This window comes from Lissotriton vulgaris, chromosome 7 (assembly GCF_964263255.1).
Source record: "Lissotriton vulgaris chromosome 7, aLisVul1.2, whole genome shotgun sequence".
Classification (NCBI taxonomy): Eukaryota; Metazoa; Chordata; class Amphibia; order Caudata; family Salamandridae; genus Lissotriton; species Lissotriton vulgaris.
In genome coordinates this window covers 824,503,975-824,522,106 of record NC_141695.1, presented here as the reverse complement: position 1 = coordinate 824,522,106, position 18,132 = coordinate 824,503,975, and the positions used below count along the sequence as shown (strand labels likewise).

The 18,132-nt window shown below is 45.5% G+C and overlaps 1 protein-coding gene across 1 annotated transcript in view; it reads left to right on the top strand.

The window, feature by feature from the left end:
• Positions 1 to 17,192: 17,192 nt before the first annotated feature.
• PGS1 (phosphatidylglycerophosphate synthase 1) overlaps positions 17,193 to 18,132 on the top strand; it is a 676,499-nt gene continuing 675,559 nt past the window's right edge. Inside the window, exon 1 of the mRNA XM_086931083.1 lies at positions 17,193 to 17,336. Within this exon, the coding sequence (XP_086787209.1) occupies positions 17,224 to 17,336 (113 nt within the window). The 5' untranslated portion in view covers positions 17,193 to 17,223. The remainder of the gene's footprint in view (positions 17,337 to 18,132) is intronic.

Sequence of the window (18,132 nt, the reverse complement as noted above, 5' to 3'; positions counted from 1 at the left end):
TATTTAATAAGTCAATTTGTAAATTGTTGGACCATTTTTTTTTTTAGATTTGTATGATTACTCTAGAAGGAGACTCTTTTATTTAAAAAATGTGTTTGAGACCGCTCATATTATGAGTGCGCCCAATACTAATGTATAACCTATTATAAGTTGGTGGTGGGCGAGCCCCCTTCTTTAATAATTACTTGCAATGTTTGGACAGTTGTGTCCATACTTCACTTGTTCATACTTGCTCCCCCCTGAAGGATGTGCTGAGCGGCTGAAGGCATGTAGCTTGGTTCTCTACGTGCCTGCACACCTCTCCTCACACAGTGGAGTCCTTCAACATGTGTAGCATTCATTCTGAAAAGGACATGCATGCACGCCTATGTTTTGTGGGGTAAGTTACCATGAGTTGTCACAACACATACTGGTGTTTGGTTTAACATTATATTTAGTTTATTCTTTACTTCAGTTCCCAAGTGACTCGACGTCTTGCGTAGCACCTTCAAACACTCCTGCTTTTTGAGCAAACAGCATTTCTCATGCTGGTATTTATAAGTCAATACTACTTCCGGTTAAAAGGAAACCACAAGTTCCAAAATGCAAAGCGGTGTTGGCTCAAAAAAATCATGCACGGACTGGAAGTATCACATGGTCAGTTGACAGCATCAAATCTGCGAAGTTAGTGTTCGTGCATTTTGCGCGTGTGAATTTGTTTCAAATATCCGATAACGGATATTGTTTCAACATGAGAAACATTATAAACTAGTCAGTCATCAGAAAAGTATGAAAAAGCCGTCGTTTTCTTGCACTTTAGTTGCTCTCCACAGTTTGTAGGGATGATCCCCTTAAGCATTACACTCGAAGCTTTAAAAATCGAGCAAAGATGTGTATTATCGTATTATATGCAGTTGTAACTGAAATCTGCTATCTCCCTCTTTGTGCAAGGACACAAATGCTATTTGCACCAAATTCACATCCAGATGTACATTTACGTTCATCTCCTGAAATCTGCTAGTGTGAAAGAATTCGCAAAAGTTTGCGCTATTGGCTTTGTAAATGACAACGCCTTTTATTTTTTCTGGGTGTGGGGCTGTTACTTTTCTTTGGGGCGGGGGGCTGCATCGTTTTACTCATTGACGGAGTGCGGGGAGAGTGCGCTGGCACTCGTGTGAGCTTCTCCATTGGAGTCTTTAATAAATTAAATGATGTTCTATTAATATAAGGTGTCGCCAAGCTGCTGTAGCACACTGCCGGTTACAAATGCGGCTAATTTCCTTAGGATAGTCGGCAGTAGTCCAGTAATGTGTACATAAGTGTGCCCTGAAGCCTATATATCCTCTTTTTTTCAGTTAGACTAGAGCAAGCTGCTCGGCCACTGCTCCGGCGCCTCCCTCTATGCATACCCAAAGCGCCTCCTCACAGTTCCGGAATCCCGGGTAAGTCCAAACTTATGCACGCGTTTCCAACTCTGCGGGAGTAAATTCCCAGACTCCGCAGCCCACCTTGAGTGGGGGAGGGGGCTTGGCGACCCTGCCAGTGGAATGCTCCTGTCTAGTGGGAAGGGAACCAGAGACCCCCGCGCTAGGGATGAGCACCGAGCAGCTATGTGAGGAATGTCCGTTCACAATTAGGATAACTGCTGTTCTTCTGCTTGTGTGTAATTTGACTGTTCTTAGCCAATAGGAGCGGCTGGGTGGGAACACGATCCTGGTACAGGGTCTCTAAAGATCAGAGGGTTAGTGTTCTTACTCAAAGGCTTGGTTTGTTTTGTGATGGCTTCAACGGTCGATTATTTTATGTATTCTGTTCGGCTATCCAGGAGATTGAAGCTGCCTTCGATTAAACGCAGCGCTTTATAGGCAATAATATAGACAAATATGTAAACGTTTTTAAAATGAAAGCAACATCTTATCTCTCTGTCCCAGACCCTCATGGAACCCACAGAATGTGTGGTCGGTGCTGCCAGAGTGCTGAACCATCAAAAAGGAGATGTCGACATCTATACGATTCAACTGTGTGTTGCTGTTTGGTATAGCGCCGACAATTTGCCTTTCAGACACTTCAGAGCGCACGATGTTCCAGAGTAGAACAGTAGAGCATTCTTGTGTTTTCCAACTGGATACACATAAATATTATTAGCCTACTGGTTCGTATTTTGTAGAGCGTTAACGTGGTGCCTTCAAGGCACATCAGAATGTTTTGAGAATCTGGAGTGATAGACGGAGCAAGGCACGCCATGCTGTATTCCTTTCCAGCAAAATTCCCATTAATGCAGTTATTGGTGTTTTGCGTAGCGCCAACACGCTGCCTTCCAGGCACTTCAGTGCGCTTAGATAGCCTGCAACGATTGATGAAACGCTGGGTAGGTACCGTGATCTTGTTTAGTTTATCTGCATTCCTGCCATTGTTTTAGTGACGACAACAAGCATCATGTATTTACATACTATTTTTTATTGGCACAGTTTTACCGACGCAGAGACTCGAACTTGGTTCCCCAGGTCCGAGGTTGCAGCTGTGGAGGTTACCCCACAGTCTCTCTCCTGATGGTTTATTTTTTCTTTTGCTTGTTTTATATTATTATTTACACCAAGCACTTTGTGCGTTGCGTTCCCCTTGCTCCCCGCCCCAACCCACTTTGCTCCTTCATGTCGATCTGCCAATGTTGTCGGCTAGCTCATTAGCAGCATTCCTCTCACTGCTTTTAAAACCCCCCCGCTTTCTCTCGCTCCCCCACACACCCCATTGCTGATTCATTTCACTACACCATCCTCATGTCTGTTTCTTCCCCTACTCCTCCCCCTTATCAACCAGTCCATGGCAGCCGTGGACAGGAGTTAAACAGCAGGCACTGAATATGCAGCTGTGTACCAAAGCATTAAGCTAGACAGCTTGCTTGACCTGTGAGGAATGAAGGGCGGGCTACCAATGCCATTTTGCACAGTGTGTACGCGACATGCCGATCTCGCCAAAGATCCTCCTTCATGCGTTACCCAGATAATGCTGTTCATATACTTACGAGAACGGGGTTTGTACGTAATTAAATGTTTATTTAGAGCATCTGCCAAAGTGAAAGAATGTTATAATACCCTACTGGCATAGTTCATTAAATATGATTCATTGACTTAAATTAAACAAGCATTTGTGACTCACTAAATCTTGCATTACTGAAAGTTTCAGCTATTGGCGTTGCAAATAATAATGCAACGCCAATAGCCAACGCCTACATCCCTCAACGCCTCAGCATTACTCAACACAACAGCATCACTCAACGCCACAGCATCACTCAGTGCCACAGAATCAATCAGCACCACTGAATGCCACAGCACCCCTCAATGCCTCAACGCCACAGTACCACTCAGCGCACAGCATCCCTCCACACCACAGCATTACTCAACGCCACAGCATCACTCAACGCCACAGCATCACTCAACGCCACAGCATCACTCAGCACCACTCAATGCCACAGCATCACTCAACGCCACAGTACCACTCAACGCCACAGAACCACTCAACACCACATCACCACTCAACACCACAGCACCACTCAACACCAAAGCACCACTCAACACAACAGCATCACTCAACGCCACATAATCACTCAGCACCACTGAATGCCACAGCACCCCTCAATGCCACAGCACCCCTCAACGCCACAGCACCCCTCAACGCCACAGCATCCCTCAACGCCACAGCATCCCTCAACGCCACAGCATCCCTCAACGCCACAGCATCACTCAGCACCACTCAATGCCACAGCACCACTGAATGCCACAGCATCACTCAGCACCACTGAATGCCACAGCATCACTCAGCAGCACTGAATGCCACAGCATCACTCAGCCCCACTGAATGCCACAGCATCACTCAGCACCACTGAACTCTACAGCATCACTCAGCACCACTAAAGGCCACAGCATCACTCAGCACCACTGAAGGCCACAGCATCACTCAGCACCACTGAACACCACAGCATGTCAAGTCAAGTCAAGTCAATAAATTTGTATAGCGCGCTACATACCCAGAGGGTCTCAAGGCGCTTGAGGAAGGGTGGGGAATTACTTGTCAAATATCCACGTTTTGAGTTGCTTTCTGAATGCTAGGTGGTTCTGAGTAAGGCGAAGATGAGTGGGAAGTGAGTTCCAGGTTTTAGCTGCCAGGTAGGAGAAGGATCTACCTCCCATGGTGGTTTTGTTGATGCGAGGTACAGTGGCAAGGGCTTGGTTGGAGGATCGTAGCTGGCGGGAGGGGGTGTAGAAGGACAGTCGTGTGTTAAGGCATTCGGGTCCGATTTCGTAGAGTGCTTTGTGTGCGTGGGTTAGGAGCCGGAAAGTAATCCTCTTATTGACGGGGAGCCAGTGGAGGTTTTAAAGGTGGTCAGAGATGTGTTCTTTACGTGGTATGTCTAATATGAGCCTGGCTGAAGCGTTCTGGATGCGTTGGAGTTTTTTCTGTTTTTTTGCGGTGGTACCGGCGTAGAGGGTGTTTCCGTAGTCCAGTCGGCTCGTGACCAGAGCGTGAGTGACTGTTTTTCTAGTTTCGGTGGGGATCCAGCGAAATGTTTTTTTGAGCATGCGAAGAATGTTGAAGCAAGATGAAGAAACGGCGTTGACTTGTCTGTTCATCGAGAGTGAGGAATCCAGGATGACGCCAAGGTTGCGTGCGTGGTCCGTCGGGATAGGTGCTTTTCCAAGGGCCTCTGGCCACCAAGAGTCATCCCAGGCGGAGGGGGAGGTGCCTAGGATGAGGACTTCTGTTTTGTCTGAATTCAGTTTCAGACGGCTGTGCTTCATCCATTCGGCTACTTCTTTCATTCCTTCATGCAGGTTGGTTTTGGCCGTGTGCGGGTCTTTGGTGAGTGATAGGATCAGTTGAGTGTCGTCGGCGTAGGAGATGATGTTGAGGTTGTGTTGGCGTGCGATGGCCGCGAGGGGGCTCATGTATACGTTGAAGAGGGTGGGGCTGAGTGAGGACCCTTGGGGTACGCCGCAGATGACTTCAGTGGCCTCTGACTTGAATGGTGGGAGGCGGACTCTCTGGGTTCTTCCGGTGAGGAACGAGGTGATCCATTCCAGTGCTTTTCCATGGATTTCGACGTTTCTGAGGCGTTGTAAAAGGGTGCTATGACAGACCGTGTCGAAGGCTGCGGAGAGGTCGAGGAGGATGAGGGCGACTGTGTCTCCATTGTCCAGTAGAGTTCGAATGTCGTCTGTTGCTGCGATGAGGGCGGTTTCAGTGCTGTGCTTGGCTCGGAAGCCGGATTGTGAGGAGTCGAGGGATTTGTTGGTTTCGAGGAATGCGGCGAGCTGGTGGTTGACCGCTTTCTCGATGACTTTGGCCGGGAATGGAAGGAGTGAGATAGGGCGGTAGTTTTTGAGTTCGGTGGGGTCAGCTGTGGGTTTCTTCAGGAGGGCGCTGAGTTCGGCATGTTTCCAGCTTTCCGGGAAGGTTGCGGAGTTGAGGGAGCAGTTGATGACGTCTCGGAGGTGCGGTGCTATAATGGAGTTTGCTTTGTTAAAGATGTGGTGAGGGCATGGGTCTGTGGGGGATCCTGAGTGGATAGAGTTCATCAGACGGATGGTGTCCTCAGTGGAGATTGGCTTCCAGTCATTGAGGATGTTCAGGGGAGGTGGGGGTCCTGCAGGGGGTTGGGTGTGTTGGTCTTCGGGTCGGTTGTCGAAGCTGTTGTGGATGTCTGCAATTTTGTTGTGGAAGAATGAGGCTAGGGAGTCGCAGAGGGCTTGAGAGGGGGTGATGTCGTTGGAGTTGGCCGAGGGGTTGGTAAATTCCTTGACGATGTTGAATAATTCCTTGCTGTTGTGGGCGTTGTTATCTAGTCGGTCCTTGAAAGCGGCTTTCTTGGCATTCCGGATCAGTTGGTGGTGTATGCGGGTGGCGTTTTTGAAGGCGTCCTTGGTGCTGGTGGTTGGGTCTTTTTTCCAGGCCTTTTCAAGGGAGCGGCAGAGTTTCTTGGATTTCTTAAGGTCATCGTTGAACCAGGAGGCCTTCTTGCTGCCTAGTTTGATTTGTCGTTTTTTCAGTGGTGCTAAGATGTCGGCGCTGTTGGATAGCCATTGGGTGAGGTTGGTGGCTGCTTGGTCTGGGTTTGAGGAGTGGGCTGGGGGGTTTTGAAGAAGCGATGAGGAGATCTGGTCGATGGTGATTTTGTTCCAGTTTCTTTGCAGAGTGGGTTGGGGGTGGTTGTTGGAAGTGGGCTTGTTGTAGGTGAAGTGAACGCAGCTGTGGTCAGTCCAAAGGAGAGCTGTGGTGTGGCTGAAGTAGACATGTTTGCTGGAGGTGAGGATAGGGTCGAGTGTGTGACCTGCGATGTGGGTGGAGGTGGTGACAAGTTGTTTAAGTCCGAGGTTGGCGAGGTTGTCCAAAAGGGTGGTGGTGTTGCGGTCGTAGTTCTTTTCAAGGTGAAAGTTGAGGTCTCCCAAAAGGATGTAATCCTTGGAGGGGAGCGCGTGTGGAGTGATGAAGTCCGTGATGTCTTCACTAAACTGTGCGCGGGGTCCTGGTGGCCTGTAAAGGAGGGTGCCTCTGAGTGTGGTTTTGGGGTCGATGTGGATCTGGAAGTGAAGGTGTTCAGAGTTGGCAAGATTGACGTCTGAGCTGGTTGAGATGCGGATGGATTTCTTATGGACGATAGCGATACCTCCTCCTGTGTAGCCGGTAAGGTCCTTGCGGATGATCTTATAGCCTTCCGGGATGGCAATGGTGATGTCTGGGGCTGATGTGGCGTTCATCCATGTTTCTGTTAGGAAGGCGACGTCCGGAGAGATGGTGTCTAGTAGATTCCAGAGGTCAATGGCGTGCCTGTGGACCGATCGGGTGTTGAGCAGGATGCATTGTAGGTGGTTGGGGTCGGATATCTGTTGTGTGTTCGTGGATGAGGAGTTGTTCTTGGTGCCGTCGAACTTGCAGGTGTTGCAGGAAAAGGGTCCGTGGGTGTGTCCAGGGGCGGCTTGGACGCAGTTGAGGAAACGGCCGGAGTTGAGGGCTAGGAGGGTGGCGGCATCGTAAGTAATGCGGGAGGGGTGGACATTACGAGGACCAGGGGCTCTGGCGCTGGGCGCGGTCCAGGCGCGGACGGGCGTAGACGGGCTTACCTTTGGCGCACCTTCGGCGTGGCCGTAGCGCGTGGACGCTGCGCGTGGGGGCATAGGTCATAAATGGATGGTGGAGGGGGTGGAGCGTGGGAGGGGCAGCTGGGAGGCGGGATCTGGGAGGAGCCACGGGATGCCGAGGGTAAACACAGCTACAATGGAGGTAAACACTGAAAATGCACTCTACACAATCGTCTCTTTGCTGAAATTAGCAGTAGTGCGCAGCAGGACCTCAATATAGTACAAGCAGGCAAATACTACCGAGCGCCGAGTACAATACAGAGAAAGACAATTAATTAAATTAAACCTGCACAAAAACGATACCGAGCGCTGAGTGCGCTTAAACAGCAGGCAGGCAGGCAGGTAGGCAGTAGCGAATGCAGCCAGCAGTGAATGCAGCGTCTGGGGGAGGCAGAGGGCGAGGGGAGCAACCGCACAGGACAGTGTCCACTCGGTCACAAATGGTGGGAGGCCATGATGCGTTAGCTGTGCTTGTGGGTGGGAGGGGCACTCTGTGCAACCATTCAACAACAACTGGTTCTAATATGTTCTCTCAATGTTTCAAGTTTTATTACAAATGTCACAAAAAGATGTTAATATTTCACTTCTGTTCTTGGATTTTCATCACAATAAAATACACTGAACATAATCTTCCCAAAAGTTATTTACAAAAGTTTAAGCTATTGCCATTATAAATTACAATAACTTTTATTTAAGTATTAATTATTAAAAAAAAATAAAAGCCATTGTTATTTGTAATATTAATACATCTAAGTCATGTAAATACAACACATATTGCATTACAAATGTATAGGTGTCACGTTTGCGAAAGTTAAAACTATTGGCATTGTAAATGACAAAGCTATTAATTTCGCTATTTTCAAAACCAACACATAAATAAAAAATGTGTCATTTACAATACCAATAGCTCAAACTTTCCTAATGCGAGACCTATTGCATTGCAAATGCTTGTTGAATGTGGGGAGTATTTTTTCCATATAAACCATTACGTCATCTGCATATAAGGATATTTTCTACTTCCATGCCCGATATATAACAGGCTTAATCCCCTGCTCTATCCTAATCTTTTCAGCAAAGGGTTCAACATATACATTAAAAAGTAGGGGGGAAGTGGGCAGCCCTGTCTTATTTCTCTTGTTATCTTAAAACTTGAGGTTAGGTCACCATTCAGCAGAGTTGTAGCCTTTGGATCTTTATAAATACCCTGTAAAACTCTACAGAACTTGTCACTCCGATTGTAATGGGCCAGGAGAGTATTCAAATACTGCCAGTTCACTCTATCAAACGCCTTAGTAGCGTTGAGCGTTATAAATGCAAGGGGAACCTTATTTGTTATTGCCAAGTCTATAAACCTATTAACTTGTAACTTAGATCATGCATAAGCCTTCCTTTCACAAATCCCATTTGGTCTTCTGCTATTCATCCTCAGACTACTTTCCCCTACCTCAGCAGTAAATTTATGAAGAGCTTATATTTGCAGTTTAAGAGGCGGATCAGCCTATAAGACTCACACATCAGCGGGTCCTTCTCCGGTTTTAAGATTAATATGATAACTGCCTCCTCCCAAGATTTTGGGAGTGGGGTTCCATCATCCAAAATCTCTGCAAAGAGCTGGGTCATATCAGGACTTATGTTTGTCTCTTAGGCTAAGATAAAATGTATTTAGAAGACCATCAGGTCTGGTTATTTTCGCTCTCTGGCTTTTATTAATAGTCAGCATAACCTCACTAGTTGTTACCTCCTCATAAGGAGTTTACTTCTCGTACGCTGATAATTTCCTAACTGCCTGACCTTCCAACCATTCATTGACCTGAATCTATGCCAGATTCAAATCCTCTGTGCATAATAACTCGAAAAACTCTACTACAGTATGTTCCCCCTCCTTAGATTCTACTAGTCTGTTCCCTGTTGTCTACATTTTATTTCTCTGATCTAATTTCTCATTAATTCAGCCTTAGTTTTCCATGCCAGGAGCTTCCCCGTATTCTCACTATATTTGAAATGTGCTAATTTGCTTGTCTCTCAACAAGCTCTAATCCTTTCTTCCAAGATGGCATTCAAACGTGTCCACTTGGAACGTTAATGGGCTTTGAGTTTGGAGCAAAAGAGCTAATATTTTCCAATGTTTGAGGGATGCCTAATTGTTTTACAAGTAACGCACCTGACTGGAGTTCAAATACACTATGCTTTTTGTAAATTCCAAAAAACATCAAGAGACATATTTACAAGGGCCTTATCTCAGCTTTTATTACTTTAAAAGCCCAAAAAGCGGAGATAATATTAGCGCCCTATCACAAGGGGATGCTAACAACCAGTAGCACATGTTAGCACCCTTTTTCCCAATGCCTCGCTTTGCATCTCTAATGAGATGCAAAGTGGGCGTCACTGGGCAGTACAATCTGTAAAATATCGCTGATGTGCACATCGCGATATTTACAAGGCGGCCCACGCATTTTAGCAGACATTAGTTTTGGGTGAAAACTGCTGTTTTCGCCAAAAACGAACATCTGCTAAAATCCTGACTCATGTATGTTTAACATGGGGGGTGGATTCTTGTGTTACGACCACAGGGTCGTATCATCAAGCATATCGCTGTTTTGCAGGGCACATCGCTGGAAAACCAGCGATGTTCTCTGCAAAACGGCGATTTCCCCGCTATCGCTGGAATTTACATCGCCCTGGAGAAATGGGTTGTTAATAACGAGCTAACAGGGCGATAAATACCAGCGATAGACGGCGATAAATACAAAAGCTCTAAGCACGCTTTGCGTTATCGCCGTCCGTTGCTGATATGCCCCCAAGTTCTTTTCAGTAAAGGGCTGGAAAACAGTTTTTTTCAAAAATATACACGGATCTAAACCTAGAAGAGTGTAGTGTTAAAAACAAGAGTGTCTTTTTGGCCTTTGTTAAATCTGCGCACAAAACCATCATGGGTAGATAGACAGACTTTGTAAGTACTCCTCAATATCCACCTATCTAACTTTGTATAGCAGCAAACATGATGCTGCAGTCCAGATTGCTGTCCTATGTACTACTTTCATCCGGTCTGTATTTTAAATCCCCCATCAATACTTAAAATCGAAACTACAAATCCTAGAATGCAACTTTGCTGCTGGCTAAACAAAGGTAAATGATTGCAACGCCACCGCCGAGAGTCATTACCGGGCACTGTAAACAGCAGACGTTCCAGCCGCCACCGCCAAGAGTCACGAGGGCAGCAGACTCCGCGCCGCCGCTCCGGGGGACTACAACACCCGGCAGGCCTCGCGGCGGCGCGTGGAGGTGACGTCATACGCGCCAGAGAGCGCCAGCAGCCCACATAAAAGCGGAAGGATCCCGGCAGAGCGGGGGAGAGTAACGCAACGCCGCCACCGCCGAGATTCATTACCGGGCACTGTAAACAGCAGACGTTCCAGCCGCCACCGCCAAGAGTCACGAGGGCAGCAGACTCCGCGCCGCCGCTCCGGGGGACTACAACACCCGGCAGGCCTCGCGGCGGCGCGTGGAGGTGACGTCATACGCGCCAGAGAGCGCCAGCAGCCCACATAAAAGCGGAAGGAACCCCGCGACGCAGGACGCGAGCGGGACGCCCGGGGCTAAGCCCGGGCAAAGGGCGGGCCCTCTGTGGCCCTCAGGGGACCAAAGGAGACGGGACGGGCTATCCCCCTAACAACTGCACTGGAGACACCCTGACCAAAGGATCCAAACGGGATTCATAAACATCGGGAGGATATACACTCATTTCCAGAGGATGACGAAAGTGCCAAAAACTCCAATGGCCACAAGATCAACAACGAGATTGAAACCTGTGAGTACCCCACTACCAACTATAACTGCCATCGATATAATGTTGCAAAAAACTATTAGTGTAGTGGCGGATGCTATCCAGGACACAGAGAGACGTCTCTCCTTGACCCCAGACATGTGTTTTCCAAATCTATCTCTACATACCACTAATAACACATGCATTATGGATGATAGTACTAACTCACAAGAATCTTTATTGATGCAATCGTTTACAGACTTACCAACCTCGCACATGAAGGACACAACATCAAAATCTCTAATTACGTGCTCAACAACGCTCGCAAATGAGAGTAGCCCTTCAATCCTAAGTAATTGCGGTAACAATATAAACCGCCTGCATACATTTTCCCCAGACTCCGAGGTCCAGCTAATAGAGAGCCACCCATCAGCCAGTCAAATTGCCCCGACGCCTGCACTTGATCAATTAAGTCACAAGAAGAAGTGCGCGAAGAAAAAACGCAAGACCAATCATCTTATGAAAAATATCCATCATCCTGTAGGCAAATCTAAACGTTCAATCAAAGACATGTGGCAGAAACTCATCCAGGAGAAACCTACTGACAACACTTTAACAGGGCCCCCTCAAATCTTTTCTCTAGACCCGGCTCTGTCTTGTAATCTTAATAACAATTCAGAGATCATTCAGGTCAACGAGCAGACTGGACATATAGTCGAAGCATTTACATCGAACACGCCATCTTTGTCCGACATTGAAACACTGATCAAATCCCTCTTACACCCTATCAATAATCGGATAGTTAATATAGAGAAGGCGCTAGGGAAATTTGAAAGAGCACAGAATGAAGTTTCATCTAAAATTCTCAAAACGCTCAAAGCATCCAATACAACCTCTAGCTTTGTGCCAGTGAGCACAAATCTCAATATTAGCAACCCGAAAACTATAAATACTAATGTTAACAATTCAGCGGCTAGTCCTGTTAAACAGGTTACAACTCAGAAACGGGGCCCGCCAACCGCAAATAACTCTCCCTCACCTCAACATATAGTTCCAACTCCAGTTCAGACAGCACCCATACTTACAAATAATGTGCAGATTACTCCCGTCCCTGTGGACGCTGATGACAGTGAATGGGCTGCGGAGAGTTCTCCCTTGGGCACAACTAGAGTTAACAACGAAACATCTAAGCACCTCATCATCCCAACCAGGAACATCTCCACTAACGTACCAGGGACAAACCAACTTAGACCTAGGCTGACAAGAACGACCACACATATAAATCTCCCTCCCGAGTCTAACGCCCACACAATAGTTATGATTGGGGTACCCAAGTTAGCTGAAAATATGAGATAAACTAACGTTGAATTAAAGAACAAGGTTATGCAGTGGCTAACCACTCATAGACCACTTCCCCCCCACATAACAGGGACAATCTCTCATGTTAGGAGAGTAGATTGGGTGGGTACAAGATACAAGTCAACCGAGGGAGACTGTATTGTCATCAACTTCAAAGATAGGGGAGCTGCTAAATTTATCGCCAACTGGAGGAGTTCCTCCACAAACAGTCTGATCCGTACAATGGGATTAAGTTATTTCTACCCACGCAACCCTGATGGCCATAGGTATAACACCAAACGCCCTTATGGTTATGAGAGGCCCCAGGCGGTTGATACCTATCCCCAATCATGGGTCCCCGCCTCAGCTCCCAATCAGGGGATAACTACGGATTTAGAAGCGCAACGATATGCTCATTCTTGGGAAGATAGAACTTACAACTATCCATCATATCCCATGTATGAGAAACCAGAACCTGTCTACCATCCATATACAAGATCGTATTCAGCCCATAATTTATACCAGATTCCAACCTCAAATAGATATGATGTCCTTTATAACTACGACAATGACTACCTTGATGAGGTAGATTGACTGGCATCTGTCTCACCCTCCAGACCTCTAATCAATCAGTTAAAATCTGCTGTCTCTCCTAATACAATAAAATCTGACATCATTGAGTCCACTTATGCCACCTCTAGTGCACATTTAGATATCTCTAAAACAGAGCCGATAATACTTAGCTCTGAAAGTGTATCTTTACAAGGTGCATCCGTCCTTCTTACTGCTGACTTATGCCCCCCTCGCATTAATACATGTCCCAATTATTTAGATAGTGATAGAAGTCTCCAGAGAGATACCGAAAGTCATGTCGACTTACACCTGCATTTACCATCATACATGACTGCAGAGATAGGGGATCCCCACAATAATTCCAATTCCATCAAAATTTTATCATGGAACATTGCAGGTTTGGCCGCAAAAATCAATGATCACACTTGGGTAGCCTTTGTTAAAAATTATACTATACTGTGCTTCCAGGAAACTTGGCTCACTGATAATAATGTTTTTATTGAGGGATTCCAAAGCTTCTTTGTTCCCGCACTTCCCTCACTCAGTGGAAGGGCAAAGGGGGGCCTGGCAATATTCATTAGCCTTTCCCTGGTGACACAGACAAAAAATAAACATCTGGACAATACTAACATACAGATTTTGGAGCTTAGAAAGGGCAAAAAAGCATTAACCCTGGTTAATTTCTATAATGCCGTATCGCCATCAGGTGAATGTAACATTACTAAACTCTACGAGTACATTCACGATAATCTGGTAGTTCTATCACGGAACAAAATAATTGTTGGCGATTTTAATGTGCATATTTGTGGTCACCCGACATTGTCATCTTTGGGCTCTCTGGGTTGTGGAATCAGGTCAGGCCTTCACTTCGTGCACTGTCCACGAGGCTCTAATATGAACAATTTAATAGACGGTCTGGACTTGAAAATTGCAATGACCATGAAAGAGGACTCCTTTATTTACGAAACTCCAACCTATAAAGGTTCAGAACAAGGATCCTTTATTGATCATATACTGCTCTCTGTTGACATGGCAAATTCAGCTACAAATTTTAACATCCATGAAAGTATTTTCAGTGACCATAACCCGATCTCCGTGGAAGTTAAAAGTGGACTGTTTGAACTCCGCAAAAACCGCAAAGACCCGGGGGTTTTAAAATGAATTAATGGCAACCGACGATTAAAGTGGTCTTCAATAAACAGTGATGCTCTACTCGAATCTGTTAAACTGAGCTGTGTTCAAGAACTCACCCTCTGCACCTCTAATATCACTCCTCCGGATCTTATATTATCTGCCTTTGCTGAGCTGACCCGTAGAGTTGATCAACTACTCTCAGTACCATTGAAGGGACAAGGCAACCAACAGCCAAGATGGTTTGATCATACCTGCTCAAGAGCCAGTCGTCAACTAAAAATGGCTCTTAAGAATAAACCAAGGGATCCCACATTAATTAAAACCTTACGCTCTGATTATTAATCCGCTTTGGCATCACGTAAAAAGGTAATAAAGGCGAACATTTGGGAATCTCTACTTGATCCATCCATCCTGGGCAACAGCTCCAAGTTTTGGAGCTTAATCAACAAACCAATGTTTGATGATCCTAACGCTGCCACCATTGGAACTGGCATACCTGAAAGTGAGTGGGTCTCTCACTTTAGTGCAATTTTTAAAAGCGACGATACGCAGCACACACAAGCTCCAAAACTTCCTGAAGAAGCCCTGCTGTTGTTTACAGATAAAGAAGTGGAAAGGGGGATTCGCTGTCTAACCAGTAACAAGGCCCCGGGCCCAGATGGCCTCCCCCCAGACTTATTCAAATCCAACGTCTCCTTCTGGGTTCCAATTCTCACAGCGGTGGTCAACACTGGAGCCGCTACCGGGGCCCCTAAGTCTTGGGAAGCCTCAACTATTGTACCCGTGTACAAAAAAGGAGACAGAAGCAACGCAGCCTGCTACAGGCCAATCTCCCTGATTAATTCTGTTGCCAAGGTTGTCGGTGGGATCATCCTAAAAAGGTTATCCATATGGGCCAAAAACAACAAAGTTATGTCACCAGCACAATATGGCTTTAGACCAGGACATTCTACAATAACACAATGCCTGAATCTATTCCTAATTAGTGGCAAATATACTTTGGCCAGAAACGGCACACTAAATATGGCCTTTATGGACCTTTCATCGGCCTTCGATTGTGTCGACAGAAATAAACTTTGGGATGTCTTGCTGAAAATGAGGGTTGAAAAAAATCTAATCAATTTCCTGGCCGATCTTCACAGCGACACAAAAGCGAATGTGCGGTACACCAAACACTTAAAAGTGACCAAAGACTTTAAAATAAATCGGGGGGTCAGACAGGGCTGTATTTTAGCGCCTTTTCTTTTTAATTTATACATCAATGATCTAGAGGAGCATCTTTTAAAAACAAACACGGATTACCCATACATAGGAAAAAGGGGCGTCCCTGTCCTTCTCTACGCTGACGACGCCGTCCTTATTTCCAGAACTGCACTTGGCCTTCAAATTTTATTGGACTCTTTCTTTCATTTTATGAATTCACGAGGTCTGTGTATTAATAACACCAAGTCATATATCATGAAGGTAGGATACGGGCCCAAGAAAACTTACCCATTTTCTGTTAATGGGAAAAAAATACCCTCCACAACAACCTTTTCTTACCTTGGCGTATTGTTTGACAGTAAACTTACATGGGGACCAGCATTAAAGACAAAGAGAGGAGACTTAATAAGGACCAATGCGGCAATAATTGATTTTGCTCGTAAAATGGGCAACACACCTGTGGTTGCGCTAATGAAATTATACCAAGCCAAAAGTATATCAGTTGCCTGCTACGGGAGTGATCTTTGGGGATTCTTACCAGTGGCCGACCTAACAACCACAGAAAATAGTTTTTTAAAACAAGTTTTATGTTTACCGAAGAGCACGGCCAACTTCTCCACCCATGAGGAACTGGGCACGCCATATTTAGAGGATAAAATTGCAGTAAATCCCCTCCTGTGCTGGCTAAATTGTTGGATGAACAATGAAATATCTCTCACCCAGAATATTTTATCTGAAGCACTCACATGGGATGGGAAATTTAAGATACCCTGGATAAAGTACATTCGAAACTGTCTTCAAGACCTGGGCAGGATGGACCTCTTCTTAACACCACAGTCAGTAACAAAGCACGATGTAACATCTGTAAAGGCTACATTTTTAATGACCCGTCAGATGGCTAGGGAAGAGACTGAACTGAAGAAGGGCAGTGTGTTGAGTCATACCTTATCCAAATCATGTATTCAAATAGAACCCTATTTATCTTGGGCCATCTCCAGATATGAGCGCTTTTTATTGACTAGATTTCGTTTTGATCTATTCCATCTGATGCTAGCCATGCCCAGTGGAGCCCATAGGGGACAAGTGTTGCCAGCTTGCGGCTGCGACAACAAGTCTCCGCAAGATCTGGCGCACTTTTTATTCATATGCTCCTATTATACTTTACCACGAAAAATGTTTTTAAAACCTCTTCTTAAAAAACTGAATTTTGTGCAAATAAGGCCCGCACTAATTTATCTTAAAATGTTGCACTGTGAAAGCACTTTATATGTATGCAATTTTTTAAAGACAGCCCTGAGATTTAGAAAAAGTATGGAAGGTTAATGAGTCTCTGATAAATCGCACAGTCACTTTTGTATGAGCTGTGATAGGCTATAACGCAATCCACTGTTTTATATCCAAACCTTTTAATTGATTAATTGTTTACACATGTGTTATTTTATTTTTCTGTACTTTTATGACTGAATTTACCCTCAGCCGAATAAAGAAATTTTGAATTGAAATTAAAATGATTGTTTTAGGTGTCACTCATTCCTTTCTGAAATGTATAACACTGCGTGGGAATAACTGCTTTACTTATGGTAAAGTATCGCTCAAAGTGTAATTCATAAGGTATTTGAATGCTAAATATAAACACATGCAAACAATGGAAATGCCACACATTAAGCAGCCTATAAACTTGGTAGCTATATTGACAGACAACATATTGGCAACCAAGGCTATGCAAAGATAATACACCAATTTCGCTTGTTTTCAACGTTTTGGTAAATTTCTGTGTAGAACCTTGTCAGCTGCGCAAGGGTTAAGTATTCGTCTGTTTGCTGTATGTATAGCTTCTCCGACGTTTCACGCAGCGGCCATCTTAGAGTGGGCACTCTTCGCGAGTCTTTCACAGCCGTCTGTGTGTAGCTTCTGTCTTCAAAATTGGGAGTCATCTGAGTTTTGCTCCCTCTTAAACAAGGCTTTATATTAAGGGTGAATTCTTAAACCTGGCCCCACTCAGACTGCAAAATCTGGATTCAGTTAAGACTATTCCAACAGGGCAGTGAATGGCTCTGCGAACCGCTGACCTTGTGACGCTCACGTGGTTCCTGTACTATCATGGCGGCCCCCGGCCTCCTTAGGCGCCGGCGTTGGCTACCTGGGCTCGGGCTTCCTGCTTTGCTCGGACGCCTAGCAGAACGTTTTTGCCGGAGCAGAGAGAGGGGTCGAAGGTGAGCGTGCGTGTAGGATGAGAGGACCAGCGGTGGAGAGAAACTAATAAGAGCGTAGGGTCGTTGTCAGATGCTGCTAGGCATTCCACCAATGTCGAGATGCCAGATAATTTACAGAGCTGTCAAGTAAAAAGGCATTTGCATTCCCAATTTTATAATAGTTGGAGAGAACTACTATACCTGTAAACTTTTTAAGACGACAATAGGCGTGATAGTTGCGCTCTCCGTTGTTAAGCACTAGTTGTTACCATGGTGAACTTTTTCGATTGTTGGTTCTTTTTCTTTAGTTGGAATATTAAGGCTTAAGTAACTGTGCATTAGGGGGTTGATGGTTTATCAAAATGCGTTCTTAGAAATGTTGAAGGAAAAGGAGGCGTGTAACATAAGTCTTGAGTTTCCATAGTGGCGTAGTTTAAGCGGAGGTGTGGTATCATGTATCGGAAGCGTGGACGAACCACCAAGAAAGAAGGAGGTTGATTGCACAGGCAGTTCTAGATGTAACTTGAAAATGAAACGTCAGTGTCTGGGGATACACTTGGACGGAGTTTCAGTGGAAAAAGCAACTGATGGGAATGGGCTGGACGCTAGAATGGCCTGACACTCACCCCAGGTTCTTCTGCTACAAAGTTACCATATTGTCAGCAGACAAATCGTGGATACTGTCGGTTGCTGTTTCACCGAGTGAGTGATTACTGTATGCACACTTGGCAACTCCCTTAGTGAATATTAGCGTTTTAATCCTTATTTTGGCGCACCAGCGAGAATGTATTTTAATGTAATTCGATACTTATAGAGT